Here is a 16082-nt window from a genome sequence, read left to right on the forward strand (position 1 = left end):
AGAAAGAGGAGTCAGAAAGAGCTGAGAGTTTTGGTTACTACTCACTGCATCATATTTTATTTCCACAGGCTGTGATTCAATAGTAAGGCTCTGGTCAGCTGTACTGTCCTCTGGGTTAACATCAAACTCAATCTTAAGCAGAGAAGATTTGCTATCCCCTATGGAAGCCACGAGAGATGGTACAATGTTTTCTTGTCTCAGGCCTGTAACATACCAGTTTTCAAGCTTTGCTTCAACCCTAAAGAAGATGAATAGTTAAAAAAATGTAATTGGGCTAGAGTTAGAATCAGTGTCAAGAGAAAAGAAAAACAGAATATTTATGTTACATAAATTAAAAAAGTTCAGTAATGTTTACTGTTATGTATGGATTTAAAAAGCAGTTACAGACTTGTTTTGCTGCAAATGGGAATTCTGTACTGAGAACTGCCCTGACAGTAGTGTTAAGTGGAGTCAGTAGGAAAACACCTTTGAAGAAATCATTGAACACCACCAAACCACACCAACTTTATTCGTCCTTAGAAATATCTATTACATAAGAAACTGATTTTCAGGTCCTGTTCCTCCACCATTGAAATCTGTGACTTTGGGAGGCAACACATTTGGCCATGATCAGTGTCACATGCCTGGCTCTGTAGAGATAACTTAATTACATTTTTTTCAAGAACATAACACTAATAAGAGTATCTGTTCTACTGCTTCAGTCTTGCAAACTAAATTAAATGGCATGCATTTATAGAAAATAATGTCAAAGCTCTTTTTGTTTCTCTGCAGCATTCAAGCTGCACCTTGAAAATTCCCCAGAATGGTTTTTAGCAAAAATATTTCAAGAGTCAGTGGCTGAGCTGGTGTTCTTATGTATGAAGCCAGAACTGAAGGAACTGCAAATGAAAGCAAAAAGTGCACAAATTCATTTTCCAGACACTGGAAATCTTATTCATTGACCATATAATCCAATAATTTTTGTTCAGTATTTCCGGTGTGCCCTCTCTTAAAACACAGGAAGGTCTCAGTATCTTATGCTCTGGCTGATCTCCCACCCACAGCACACACACATAATTTTTCATTTCTGTAGGCAGTGAGTAACACATTCACTAGCTTGGCTGGAGTTCGGTGGCCACACTATTTCACACTGCTTAGCTATCACTTCCCAAGAGTCATATTCAGCACTTCAACACTTATATTCAAGAAAGAGCTTGCCATTGTTCATGAAAACCAGCAGACAGCATTCCCTTCTTCATTCCATTCTATGTTATTCACCAAATTATATTATTTACAACAGAGTACAATTACAGGGCACCCACAAATTTACAAGTCAATATACAACAAGCACTACCCAAGGAAAGTTAAGGAGCTGGGGAGTGGGGTGAGGAGGGGCAGAGATGTTTCTACAAAAAGAAAATACCAATCCAATTACTTAATGGCTTGTGCTCCTGGGCGCTGTGATATCTTAGTACTCAGATCAATTATCTGTACTTTAAGAGTTTCTGCCACATTCTTGTCTTCTTTAATTGTAAGAGAAGTGCTTAACAGCTTCAGTGTCACAACATGGGCAACATACTAGAGAGAAGATCAGAGGAAACTGAAATTAGTCATCTCAATACAAATAATTTTTCAGAACTCTTCATTTTAACAAACTGTGCCCAAGTTTTCCAGTCAACTAAGACTGGAAACACATCTCTATGCAGAAAGCAAAGTACAATCTTTGCTTTATCCAATGTTTACCAGTCATTTCTTTAACATAAAGTAGTGCAATACAACAAATGCAGAGCAAGTATAGTCTATCTCTTTTCAGCATTCAGGAATTTTTTTTTAAACCCTGAAGCAAGCATAGCTAAACTATATTTAGTAGACAACTCTCTAGATCAACCAAAATCATTATAATCCCATTAAATAACTACATTTTAGAAGACACGGCACATATGCCTTTGTTGTTCTTGCTGCTAAATGTCAAGTCTTGGCCTTGCCGAGAGGGTTCTGACTTCCCAACATATGCATCATTTTATGACTGCGTCAATCAGCAACTTCAGAAGAACCAAACAATCTTTCCTATCAGAATTTGAAGCCTTCACCTTTCTTCAAGGTAATGAGAGAGCTGAAGGCATCTTTATACTTAATTTGTTGTGTGGTTTGTTTTTTTAAACCATCCCATAGGTTGCTTACCTGCTTCGGTAATGAAAGGTGATAGGAGCTGTCACTGTATCCAATAGCAGTAAAAAGTTTAGCTTTCTCCTCTGGAGTCATTAGTTCATCAATAGCTAAAAACCAAAAACCCACACAATTTGCACCTTAATAAATAACAACTACCATTTTTCCTCACATTTGCCTTCTACTGCTTAAGTTGTGCTGATACATTCCATTGATTCGTCATAATGCACTAAATCCCAGATTGTAAAATAATTCACACAGGAGTCTTCATATATGGCGTTACATATGTAGCACATATATAATAATTTTTATTACAAGAGTATCCATAGCTCCCCATGTTGAAAATAGATTTCAGGAATTTTAATAGATCAAACCTCTGATCCAGACAGCAAATCACCAGGAACAGAGTGTTTCAATTGTTGCCAATTATCACTACAGATGTAAGTGCCACACTCTTCTCCTCACCAAGGTTCTGAAATGCTTATGGCCATTTTAAGAGAATGCCTTATTTACCAGCTCAGTATTCAGTAAGTAGTACTATAAAATGATCAATACTGCATTGCACTGCTTATGCCATACCCTCTCCTGCATAGTAGGAAGCAAAAAAACCATCACTTCTTTTCAATGTAGAAGACGACCGAATATCTCTCTAGACATTAGTGCATTACAATCTACACCTACTTTCAGGTACAGGTGATTCTTCATCTTCTTTTTTCCTAGATTCTCTTTTACCCCAGAAGCCACCAAACCATCCTCCACTTTTCTTTTCTGCTTCAGTGCTTTTTTTCTTCAGTAATTTTTGTCCTGATCTTATTGTCTACAAACCAGAAATTAAAACAAGTTGGACAAAATGCATAATTAATAGTATTACTATTTTTCTGTAAATATTCTATGTATGTATGCATGGGAAACATGCATTTAACTGAGGGACGGCAACACCACACCACAAGGAATTAAGAGCACTTTGACTCACTAGACAGAGACAAAAAGAGGATCAGGGTGAGGGACATGTCTCTGTGTGTCTGTGCATGCAGAGCCATAAGCACACCTTACTTTTACTTTGGACAGTTGTGGGTTTTTTTATACATTTCACCAGTATTTAGACTACGAAAAGGTAGGAATTATACAAAAAGACAGAGAGAGTACAAAAAGCAGTTATATTTCTTAAATCTAGTAGATTCCTTAACCTAGTAGTACCAAACCTGAGGACCGATCCTGTACCATTTAAAACTTTCGTACTTTTTTTGGAACTGGTTTCCAGTTTGGAAATCAATTTACTCTTGTCCTGTAAGGACAGAAAACTTGTCTTCCTGTCTACCTATCCTATCATACACATCAGCACAATTTTTTAAAAAATACTATCATGACAAAACCATCCTAATTGAAGTGCTACAATATTACTGAACAAAAATGACTCCTTACCTCAACTTGTGCTTGTTGTCTTGCTAAGATTATATTGAAGACGTCAAGTTTTCTTTCTAGGTCCTATAAAAATGTATGATCAAATTATTTGCCTCTAAAACACGTTTAGGAAAGGCTCTCCACTATAAATTTTCTACCAGCTCCTTCATATTTACACACCAATTGATTTCTAGCTCTGCTCACTTCTGTCACAGGTATATCCCACCCCCGGATGCAAAGCTCACTAGAAGATAAAATTCATGTTAGGCAGTCTAGGTTTTTTTTCTTAACTAGATTACTCTTGCACTTCATTAAATGCACCCATGCTCATTAATCCTCAACCACAGTATTTTGTTTTCCGCAACAGGTTACACAGAAGTTCAGATTAAAAAGGTATTTCCACAAACCTCTTGTGCTCTTGTAAAACCATCAAGCTGGATTACTCCCAAGTATATCTAAAGAATTATTTCATAGAGAACCCAAAATATAATTCCGCCAAAGAAAAAAGGCTCATACCTGAATTTGCCTCTGTGTTTCTTCTGACAGTTTACTCTGTGTTAGCTTGTTCTTGTACACATTTTTGTAACTCTTCAGAAGCTGCCTGTGCTGTTTTATGTTACTCCATGTCCACATTCGAGTATGTCTTCTGATGTGAACTTCAAGAACACTGTTACCTGCATATTTCCACCTACAAGAATTGCACACTTGTGAACTACTTCCCATTTCATTTGTGCATTACAACTTACAGGTTGCAGAGGTCATTTATTAGTATGCAAACACTTTGTTCACCACTTATGATTTGAATAACTTGGCTTATAAAAATTTTAATGATTTCAACATCACTTTTGAAAAATGAACAGAGGGCTTACATTTAATGCCTGAAGAACTACAAACCTTCATTATTGATCTCTGCATGTTTGCAAATTTGGGCTGTTACAGCATTAAGTTCACTTAAGCACTTTGATAATCAGTATCAGTTAGTACTTTGAAAAAAGCCAAGAAAACACGTATCAGTTCACACCTTTAAAAATTACAGTTGACATACATGGTTCCCCTGTATTACATTTGCTAAGCTTTTTCTTTAGCCTTTCTAAAATTACATTCTAACCTCTAGTGAGAGCACTGGCATTTTGTTCAAATTTTGGGGACTTCAGCTTAGCAAGTGACATTTATTCAGTTGGATCTTTCATCACTCGAATATATGGGCTAAGCAAACCTCTGTGAAAGTTATAAAATCAGCATGTGATCTAGTTTTAAAACTACTTTTAACCACGACGGAGAATGAAGAGACTGGAGAGGACTCCAGCATCTCCCAAAGAATGCATAAATGTACACAGCTTACCATTCCCTGGCATTTTTATGGAGAGATACATTTGGCCTAAATCTTCTGTACGGTGCATTGCGAACCATGTAATCTATGGACTCCAGCAGGTCTATCATGCTGAGGTACTAAACACAGGAAAACAAGTTTCTTAGCAGAGGTTCAGGTTTTGTTTGCAGGCAGTGCTCGAACTGCATGTACACAATAGCCTTCAGTATTCCTCAAACTACACAGAAATTTAAGTCCATGCATTTTCATTAGTACCTAAAAGTGGACCAACTACACCCATTGTTCTCAAAGGACACCACTACACGAACCCCTGCTCCCCTCGAAGAACAACAATTTGTAGTTTTATCAGTCCGCTCAGCACAAACTCTCAGGCTTTCTCAAACCAAGCATATTCATTTGTCAATGCACAGTTTCCCTCATTTTAGAGCTGCCTTTACATTAGTGAATCTTACTGGTACAGTTCTGAACTCAATCTACACTTAGATATCAATAAGAGCTAAAAAGCTCTTTAGCCAACTAACTGCAAGTTATCTCTGAATAAATGAGAACACTAACATTGCTGGGGAGCCACATAAATTAGCTGCTTGATACTTCGGCAGTTTTTGTTGCCAAAGCCAGCACACTCCATTAATTTCCATCCTTGCTTGTACTTAGGCAGCTCTGCACTTATAACACTGTTATAGTTTAGTAAGATAAGGGCTACTCATGATTCCATTCTCTATGTGAAAAGAATGCTACTGGAAGGGCTGAACACAGATCAGGTGGTCCCCAGAGGGTCCACAGATAAGAGTGTCAGAGTACAATGATTTAGCACCAGGAAGTGATTGTTATACAGAAGGAAAAAGATCCTACACTTTTCCCACAGGTACTGCTGAACAGTTTAGAAATTCTATGAGCATGTAAGTACAAGAATCCCTAAGAAGAATGTTTTCCAGTGAAAAAACACTATAGTTCATCACAAACTAAAACAGGTGATAAATACCAAACCAACTTACCTGTGGCTTAGTGAATTCAATGATAATTCTCTGTACTTCTACATTACAATCAATCTTAGGAGTTTTCAGTTCTACTTCTGCATATGGGTTGATATACAGTCTTGCAGAAGCTGACACTGGTCTGAAAACTTCAAGATAAAAAAAAAAAAAAGATGTTTTACGTATAATTAAAGCATAGCAAGTAATAGATCAACCACTTTGTACTGGTCACACACATGCTCAAGCCCCACAGAATCAGGATGCAATTCTTAACAACAACAATTAAGATAGCCCAGCAATAGTCAAGAAGTATACAAGCCCTAATACGTTCTACTACATTTAGGTTTTTGTAAAATGAAGATAGTATGGGCATGCCTGCAGGATCAGGATCAGGCTGTTTACACCAACATGCTCAGAACAGTTTAGATTCACTCATTTCTAGCTTACTTACTGTACTGATAGTCTTCGGGCTGGTTACCACTACAGGGAATTCCTCTTTTCAGCTGATCCTGCAAAGGGATACGATACTGTCTAGCAATTGCTGAAGAGCATTACTTGTTTAGAGTTCTCAAAGCTTTGAGTGGACCAACGTAATTTCATGTGTATTTTGCAGACTTTTGCAGCTGTCAATTCAAGCTGTTTATCAATTTGGGGTTTTACTTCAGACTGAGATTCAGAGAAAAAAGAGGAAAACATCCACAGACAGGCAATGCCTAAGTAACCTGGCTGGTCTTAAACAACTGGATGGTTTTAAGTACTTCACAGTTTTGAGTCAATATTCAGTGTTAGAACCAAGCTCACTGGGTTAAGTGCATATTTTGTTATGGGCAAAATAAAATAAAAATAAAGATATCTGTAAAAGATGAGCACAAAAGGAAAAGGTAAACAAGTAGTACTGTACAAGGACACACAGAACACCTTTATAAACATCATGGGTCAAAAATATATCATGTCCAAACCCTATAGGGGATGATAACAAATGAGGTTCACAAAGTATTATTAACAATAGTGCAATGGATTAACATATGACCCTGAATACAGGTGACCGTAAGTGTGAGGAGTGGGGCAGAAATCAGTGTGGTGTAGTTCTGAATACCACAAGAGCTAGAGAAAATAGTACTGTTTAATGCATTTTCTTCTACATTACCAGTATTTGTTCACGGGAGCCATGATAATACATTTTGCTGTGTATGTTCCAATAAGCACTGAGGCTGTCCAGGCACAAAAGCTGCACAGGAAAGAAAACATGCAACAAACTGCATACTCTGTATTCAACCCATTCTGTGAACTTAGCTTTCCATTTGTAAAACAGAAAACATAGGATAGCAAGCTAGACAGCAAATCCACCATTAGCATTGAGATGTATTTAATCTAACAATACTATTTTGAAATGATAATTGAATTGCAAGCTCTTAAAGCACAAGTTCATGCACATCTGTTAAACATGACCCTGGATTACAGGGGCAAGGGTGCACAAAACTAGTACACGGCCTAATAAAGAAGCCAGGACTATTAAACACTTCTTATATTGTTCCTGTAATTCCTTAGACCTCTGCGGACTCCTTTCTGCACAGGCTGGAGGGGTGGTTCAGGAGGTGGGCAGGGAGAACAGAGAGACCACTTAGCTCCCAGAATCCCAATTACATTAGGAATACAAATTAGATTAGGAAATGGCAATTTGACAACCTCTTTGAAACCACAGCTTCCATGCAGGCTTGCTGTATATTGAATGAGGGGATAAGCATTCTCATTTAAGAGAAATTATTAAACCATGGAGTTTATTTAAGTTTATGCCTTAAATAAAAACAGTTATTTGTGCTCTAGTTGTGTTTAAACATACATCAAAAATAAAGAAAAACAGGAGAATTCAGAAAGCAAACTATTTTTCCAACTTTAATATTTAGAGCCCCAGGTTACTGTTCTCCAAGATCAGTTCTTTCTTCACTTGTGTAGGAAAAAACCCAAAACACATTACCTTGTATATTATTTTTGCAGCTTCATTCAAAATGGAAGGTGTCCAGTTCTCGTTTGTTGTCTAAAAGTTCAAAGTGATAAAAGTAATTTTGTGCATCTTAGCTAACACATTTTTGGGTTTATCCTATGCTTCCAAGCAACAAATGCACCCAGTTTCTCTGCATACACGCACGTCAAGATAACATACAAAAATCAGTCAGTTTACTTTCATACTTTGATATTCAACTCCTCATCCTACCCATAAAGTGCTTAACAGCTAAGTCAAAGAGAAGTTAGCTGAAATTTTCTGTCCCCACTTCTCAAAAGGCCTGGCAAAATACCAAATTCTTTATTATCATGAAGCAATGTTTGCCCACATTTACTACACCTGGAAAAAACCTGCCCAGTTCTATAGGTCACTCAGATCACTAGTTCATTAGAGCAAATCAGTAAGTCTCAGAAAGTGTGATGGTCCTCAGTCCTCTTCCCTTCTGCTTGCTCAAACTGCCAGTACTATTTGCATGAATACAAGATTGTCTTCACTTCCAGCTCTATGCACACTGTCGCTGTATCATCTTAGTATGTTCCTTTTCCTTTCTGCTACTGCAAAGACGAGCAAGCTGAACACACAAGAACATGCATTCACACACACATTACCAGTAAACTAAGCTCGCCCAACGTCATTCCCAAGGAAATCGGACACTGTGGGTCTGTGATCTATAAAAATAGAAAAATAACAGGTACTTATGTCTCTTGCTGCAGACAGATGTATCATTTAAAGCTGACTGAAATCCTAACTGCTCTGAGCAACTTCCTTTGCTTAGTTGTTCTAACTGAAACATTACTGGAACCCACTAAGATAGGCCAAAACTAATACGGCTGTAGTGTAAAGACTTAGGACTTCAATTCAAACGGAAAATTTTCTTTTGGAGTCCATCATCGTCCTACAGGAAAAAAAAAAATTTAGAGCACCACATCTCAGTCAGCTATATTACTTTATCCCATGCAGTTCTCTGACCTCCTTAACTTTAGTGTCTCTGAAAAAAGTCCCAAAGTGCTTTTCTTTTAAATTCAATTATCTCATAACAAACTGCTTAATCATTTTCCTAAAGGAAGGTAAAACTAGAAATCCCAGTTTGGTTCATATAAACAAACAGTCTTGTTTATCAATTGAGTGTTTTCAACAATTTGCCTTCAGACCCATGCGTGAACCCACCAGCTTCTGCTATTCTGGGCTCTCCCCAGGACACTGAAGAACTCCCTGAAAAACATCCATTGCACCAATACGTGAGAACAGACACTGCCCACATTTAGTGAGCAAGGCAGCACTGGACATGGGGAAGAGAATATCTATTTCACATATCCATATTTCTGGCATTCAGTCATAGCTGGGACACCTTATTTGAAGAGATGCAGAATAAACCACAGCAACTTCTTCAAGGTGGCAAATACAGTTTCTGTATGGACTAGACAATCAGAACTGCACTGAAGAACAATTTTAAACGAAGACAATATGTTCCAGTTACTTACATCATCTTCATATTTAACATGAATGCCTGTGATTTTGACTTGCACATTTTTTATAACTTGAGTTGCAAGCTTTTCTAAGAAAGTATCCTTCTTCTCCTCCTTTGGTTTGTCTAGAACAAGAATTTTTAAAAAGTCAGTATTCAGTGTAATAATTGCATCTTGAATTTAATTACAACAACTACAGCAATGTAAATATAATATTTCCTCTAACATTTCAGTTGTCACTTACTTAGATTATGCATTTGCATTTTTTCCTTTTCTGCACACCCATGTTCTGAAGATGTGATATTAGCTGCCTGTGCACAACTTAACCACAAGAAAACAAATGTCTTAAGTTTCAGTCAAAACAGCTTCGCTCACAGCAAATTCTGGATTAACATACTCCTCCCTACTCCTCCCAAGGTAAAAGGTTCTCTCTTAAAAGTCCCTCAGTGAAGGGTTTCAAGAAGCAAATAAGTAAGATGGTATAATTGAGCACAAAATAGCCTTGAATAACACATGCCAAGGCAAGCAGTAATATTCACAGTCCCTCATTATTTCAGTATAGTGATGTGACTCTATCATCTCCAGCTGTGTTTCAGCATTTTACCCGAAGTATGGCTGGATGAGCCGCTTGTCCTCTAGCTGCCTTTACAGGCTACACTGTTGTGTTCGGTACCCTCCTTACAAAGTGGCTATTCCAGCAAATGCCATCAATCAGCCTACCAAGGTTTTGCTGGAAATGCTACAGATGGCTCAAGTTGAAGAAAATAGTCATGGCCATCCAAGCAGAGAAAAATAAGGACTACAGGGTTTGACCCAGCTTACTCTAACTAACTTTTTACATATGCAATGCACACTGAACACAGGTATCTAACTTCATACATCTTGCTAAAAGAATGAGAAATTTTTTTTAAAGCTTTGAGAGGTTCAGGAAATCTGCTTAAAAATGAAAAGACTTCACTATTGAACATGATATAACACAGTTTCAGTCAAGAGAGCTTTTGATTTCAATTGAAAAAAATTAGGAACGCAGAAGAAACAGAAACATTATATCACTTTTACATGCTACACATATTTCCTCCTACTAACTGATTAAAAAAAACAAACAACACAAAAAACCCCCCACAGAAGTCCTTAGCAAAGCTTCATGACCTTTAAGTGCAAGGAACCCATTAACATTTTTGCAGCCAGCTGCAGCTACCAGCAGCAACTTCAGTTTGATATCTTGCAAAGCTTATCTTGGGTCCCCACAAGGTTTTCCCTCCAACTGCAAGTCTGTGTACAGCTGGAGCTTCCTCCAAGACCAAATACATAACAATACAACCACACGGGAAATGGCAACCTATTCTTAGTCACATGCTAATGCTGAAAACCTGCATGGTTTGGTGTTTATAGACAATGATTATCCTCTTGGGGAACAACATCAATTTCATTCCTGTTTAAATATGTCATAGCACTATAGTAGCTATTTAGAACAGAGAGCTAAAAGGTGATAAAAGGACTGTTTACTGCTACAGCATCAGTATCAGGTTTTCTTTACCTGTTACTGGAATTTGACAAAAATCAGACAAACAGATGTAATTTGCACATGCAGTTTTTCCAAAAGTCACAGTGAAGTGCCACGAATCAGCCCACCAAATGTGTACAGTTCTACTGTAAATGCTACCGATAGCTCAACTTGGAGGAGCAGGCACAACTATCCTAGTAAAGAGAAACAAGGACTCTCTTCAGTCTCACTGGATGCAGAGAATAGATAAACAGCAAAAAGAGCTCTCTCCAATTTATATCCTCACTTTCAAACAGGAGGAAAAAAGTCTCACTGGATGGATGGCCAAACCACTGAAAAACTAACCCAAACAGAAAGCAAAAAGAAGTCTTAAAAGTTAAAAGCCATAACTGTTACCCACCTTTTGAGTGATCACGACCTCTAAAGGGTCTCTTAAAATGCTTTTTATACTTTTTACGCTTACGTCCTTTTGCAGTGCAAGCAATTTTTTGGAAAAAGGACAAAATTCAAGTTAGTAAAGCAGAAATGTAAGAAAGCATAAGAAAATATAGAAGAAGCTTTAGCTTGTCTTAAAGCATAATGGCTTATAAGGTCTCACTAAAAGCTTTTCAAGAATTTCACCTGTATTAAGGAAACAACCAGCTACTTCTCATAGCATAAGATATAAATCCAGAAGAGACTTCTACCATACAAGGACATAACTTCCAAGCTAAGATATAGATGTATGTGGAAACCCAAAGAACACTTTTCAATAGGATTCTCATGATAATCAACAGTATGGTATGAAAGCAATCTGAAAGAACAAATCCAGTAACCACAAAAAAGACATACAAAAATGATGATTCGAAAAGCTTTACATGAAATTAAATCCTATTATTTACACACACAATCACAACCATTTCATTAATTAAATGATGCTCATACTTTTCCACAATTCTGAAGAAAACCAGTTTGGTGAGTTGCACTGTTTCTTTCCCCTCTCTGGCCACCTAAGCAAAAATAACTCAGCAATAGTGCTGCCTGTGCTTATCTTTATAGGGTAACATGAGAAGGGTGTATCCCACTAAAGCAAGAAGGAAGCAAGTATAACAGTGTACCTAACCTAACTGGGGGGAACAACTTGATATCATTTGCAGGCCTGCTCAAACAAAGGAGGGAAATTGCATGCCAAGATTTCAACCTGTTTTGCAGGTAAGGTGATAGGCTGATCACTATATAAATAATAAAAAGGTAAAACTAGACAAACAGAAACATTTTATTTTGGGTAGTTCCTTTTAAAAGTACAAGTAATCCTTTATCAAGGTTACTTTAAAAGGAGAGCTTCCTTCACTTCCTATTGAATTTGTAGGTCTCAGGCTTTCACTCCCTTGTATGACGTAACTAAGGAAACAGGATACTCCTCTTCTTTACCCACACCCACTGCATGGAGAAACTAAACGTATGTTTTCAAGTTCACTTTAAACCTGTGCTCAAATAACAGCTCAAGCAAGAAACTTTGGCCAAGTGTAAATTTCTGAAAACCAGGTTTCAGAAGTTAAAAATAAAGCACATACACCATTACAATAGTTCCTCTGAATTTCAAGGGAAGCTGTTTCCTTGCCTAACCTGAGAGCAATGCAAATAAAGAGAAGCAGAGGGAAGCATGCCAATGCCTTCAGTCTGCTATAGTTCATTCTGTCTGTCCGTGGTTTCAAGACAGCCTGAACATCCATTATCTTAAGCCCAGACATGTTAAGTAAGGGTAATTACTCTCTACTCTCCAAACAACTAGAGATGGTGGTATAAAATTATAGTAGAATATTGTCAGCATTTTATAACATTCTTGAGCTCAACACAACTGACGGAAATATCTTAATTTTCTGAAATGGCCACTCAATTAAAAGAGGACTATGTCACTGCAAGATTCCACTTGAATCCACATTCATTAAAATCTCATTTCTAGAACCACCAATATGTGGATGTTTACCAAACAAGTATTGTTTTCTCACTTGTACATTTGGCTGCTTTGGATCGGGGGACTTTTAAAAATCTTAGCTGCCTGCTCAACATGCATGTGCAAAATGTAACTAACCATGCATACCCACCAGGCTTGGTGTCCTTGTAAACCAGACTTTCCAACCCATACAAGGAATCCTGTGAATGGGTGCCTTGGTCCACATGGCAGCAAATAACCAAAAAAATGCATTTGGTTTAAAAGAAGGAAATCAACTCCTGATTTAATATTAAGTTCACCAAATTTGTATGACACAGTAGTATTTCCATTACAGTATCTGACAGCCCAAGTGACCTCAGAATATCTAGTTTCAGTGATTACCTACATAGAAAAACCATGCAATTTTCATTTTTTCTTGTAACCAGCAAAAGACCTGCTGCCTCTGGTCTCCATACATGAGGTTTGATAGAGAAAGATTGTAACAGCTTAGAAAAAAAAAAAATAGCTTCATCAGCTTGCGTCAGCAGTTTCCACTTCCCCCTCACAGTACCTTACCACCACAGCGGCGTGACCATTTTGCTCAATATTTGAATAGCATGTCGAAAGAAAATATCTCCTACTTATACTCTTAAATCCAAGGACTGAATTGAGATTCTAAACATGTTAATATAAATCAAGTATTAATCAGAAAAGAAAATACAGCTCATGAACCCTGACAACTTTCTATTCAATATATTTCCTAGACTTTCAGCAGCTATCGTGTTCTCTTAAAAGCCTACAGAGAGAGCTGAATTTCTTAGAATTTTATAGCTCAGTAGGGCAACATGGGCTCCAAGATTTCTGTATCTAGCAAAAGCAAAGGATCTGCTCATGCAAGACTTACACAAGTCCTCTTGAATACAATATTCTAGTACAGCACCACAAACACAAATGGCTACCACTGAAAAATGATCATAGGATAACTGAACATCTCAAGTTAGAGTTGAAAATAATCCAATTTAAATGTTCCTCTGGCTTTTCCTTCTCAAGGCTTAAAGTTTAAAACTGCAAAACACGACTAAGTCTTGTTCTTTATATAATCAGTTGAGCCACTAAGGTATGCTTTTTCTACTATTTGTTTTCAAAAGTGTCAAAAGTGCTGGATGTAGTAAGTATTTTTTAAAAAAGAAAACTGTCACAAGTGAACAGACTCACTCTTAAATACATGAAGTTCCAGAATTGGAATTCCTCAAGCAGTACACATTAGGTTAAATTTATCGTATTACGCTATCCATTCATCCTATTGCTACTGGTGCAAAGAGCATTGGCTAAAACACTGCTGCTGTCCAGGATCCAAGTGCTGCATAACTGAGGTTAAACCTCGATCAAGATTCCTTCACCCCCGTATGAAGTAATGGCTGCAAAATTCATTCACTAAAATTGTCTTAGCCCTCATACATTTTCTGGCATGTTAAAGACAAGAAATAAAGCAAAGCTCCTTTCTTCATTGCAGCCAGATTGTCAGATTGCTGTTTGAAGGAAACTCCACGTATACCTTTCAAACTAGCAAAGCAAGAAAAAGGCATTAGACTTTCCTGTAACTGGAGAATTAAAGAAGCAGAGGGATTACAACCAAACTATCCTTTTTCCAAGTGTTGAAAGCATGATCTCTTTCTCAGAAATTTTTCCATGAGTTGCAGCATTACAAGTATCCTAGAAACGCATTTTAAGAACCATTACACAAGCCAACAAACAGGTCTCAATTCAGACAAAAACTTCAGTGATAACTTTTTCCTCCAACACATGTAGTTACCTGTCATTGGTTCTGAGCTTGGTTTCTGTCCAAACAAGCCTAACTGATACCATAATTTTATTAAAGGTATTGGTTACAACAGTACAAGCAAACAACAGCAAAAAGACCCACCACTACAAAACAAGTTAACTGGGCTTAAATGACCAATTTTAACCTATAGTTGAGAGCTTAATAGTTTTTATGAGCTAGAGCAAAAGTTTAAGTTTCCTATGTTCGTGCTCAATTGTTTTGTCGTGTTGTGAATTATTTCCTGCTCACAAGAGTCTCATTTCTCAAACCAGTCCAAACTCAGTACATCATAAAAGCACAGCAGAAACTGAAACAAAAGCATTATCATTTTAATAAAAGTTTACAAGCCTTACCGCTCCCCTTAAAGGTTCCTTTCAGCAAGGAAAGCCTACCACATGCACCTCTAAAACACACAGCTAAACATCTATTATCAAGGTGCTAAAGCAAGATAACATTACCCTCACGCAATGCACTTTCTGTTGTTCTAGATGGTCCTGTTCCTCTAGAGCACCAAGGAAAAAAAATAATTAAAAAGACATACCAGATGAATAAATTCCCATTTCCCATGGAAGCTGACTGGATAAATGAATGGTAAACAAACAAATAACATTTCTTTCAAGCTTTAGAGTAGAAAAGCTTTTCAAAGCACTGTAGTAAGATTAGCTGGACACTTGAAAAAACAAAATTTATTAAGTCAATTAGAAATCAAGACTTTTCTTTCATAGCACAGTCTAAGTCCTCAAATTCCAATGGAGATTTGCATTATTAACTCAGTACCTTTTTCTGCCGCTTTCTGCAAGGCTTCCTCAATTCTTGCCAGTTCCTTTTGTTTATTATCCTGCAAGTATTTTTCTTCCTTCTCTGCATCGTATTTAACACCTGCAAGCCAAGTTGGGACAGCCTTAATCCTAAATCTCAAGTTACATAAATGCATTATCAAGCAATGCACACCATATACAACATCATGTTGCAAAACACCTTGTTTGAGAGAAAGGCTATTCTTTTTTCATTGCTGAACACTGCAGCCAGCCTCCAAAACTCTTGTTTTTACACAATTATGCATTACTTCATAGGAGAATTTTTCCATGGATGTTCAGACCCCTAAGTGTGGTCTGCGCAATATAAAACAGGTTTTAAAGTTCTTAAAAACTCTAGGAACTTGCAAGTTCTCTCATCATACCAGAGGTTCTGATTTCAGAAAAAAACTAATAAAGTTCTTTGACCCTCTTCCCTCTCCCTACAAACAGTACTAAATGGCATTACTACCTTCAACTATTAGAAGCAGATAAACAGCTAAACCATGCCAGAAAACTGGATTCAGGACAAGCACGTTTTAGAGGAAACTTGGCTGTTGAATTGAACTTGGAATGGATACAACCAAGGACCTCTGTAAAAGCAACAGGTGCTGTTTTCTCCCACCCTTCTCCTACTAACTTGCCAGCATTTGTCTAGAAATTCCTCTGAGGGAGCAGAACGTAAAAATGGTGACTTACATGAACTACTCCTATTATAGGTTCATTTACATG

At 37.3% G+C, this 16082-nt stretch overlaps 1 protein-coding gene across 5 annotated transcripts in view; it reads right to left on the bottom strand.

Moving 5' to 3' along the window:
* VPS13C (vacuolar protein sorting 13 homolog C) overlaps window positions 1–16082 on the bottom strand; it is a 74254-nt gene that overhangs the window by 54657 nt on the left and 3515 nt on the right. For 3 of the 5 annotated variants that reach the window (XM_020583461.2, XM_020583460.2, XM_020583463.2), the window contains exons 5-20: window positions 15334–15435; window positions 12907–12969; window positions 11223–11288; window positions 9334–9443; window positions 8461–8520; window positions 7826–7885; window positions 6998–7078; window positions 6302–6359; window positions 5872–5999; window positions 4889–4995; window positions 4063–4234; window positions 3568–3630; window positions 2827–2962; window positions 2161–2255; window positions 1415–1557; window positions 46–238 (exon numbers count right to left, since the gene is read on the bottom strand). In XM_020583461.2, the coding sequence (XP_020439050.2) occupies window positions 46–238; window positions 1415–1557; window positions 2161–2255; window positions 2827–2962; window positions 3568–3630; window positions 4063–4234; window positions 4889–4995; window positions 5872–5999; window positions 6302–6359; window positions 6998–7078; window positions 7826–7885; window positions 8461–8520; window positions 9334–9443; window positions 11223–11288; window positions 12907–12969; window positions 15334–15435 (1637 nt within the window). The remainder of the gene's footprint in view (window positions 1–45; window positions 239–1414; window positions 1558–2160; window positions 2256–2826; window positions 2963–3567; window positions 3631–4062; window positions 4235–4888; window positions 4996–5871; window positions 6000–6301; window positions 6360–6997; window positions 7079–7825; window positions 7886–8460; window positions 8521–9333; window positions 9444–11222; window positions 11289–12906; window positions 12970–15333; window positions 15436–16082) is intronic. The other 2 variants (XM_019280879.3, XM_020583462.2) reach the window with 1 other exon arrangement.

The sequence above is a fragment of the Corvus cornix genome, chromosome 10, assembly GCF_000738735.6.
Source record: "Corvus cornix cornix isolate S_Up_H32 chromosome 10, ASM73873v5, whole genome shotgun sequence".
In the NCBI taxonomy this organism is placed as follows: Eukaryota; Metazoa; Chordata; class Aves; order Passeriformes; family Corvidae; genus Corvus; species Corvus cornix.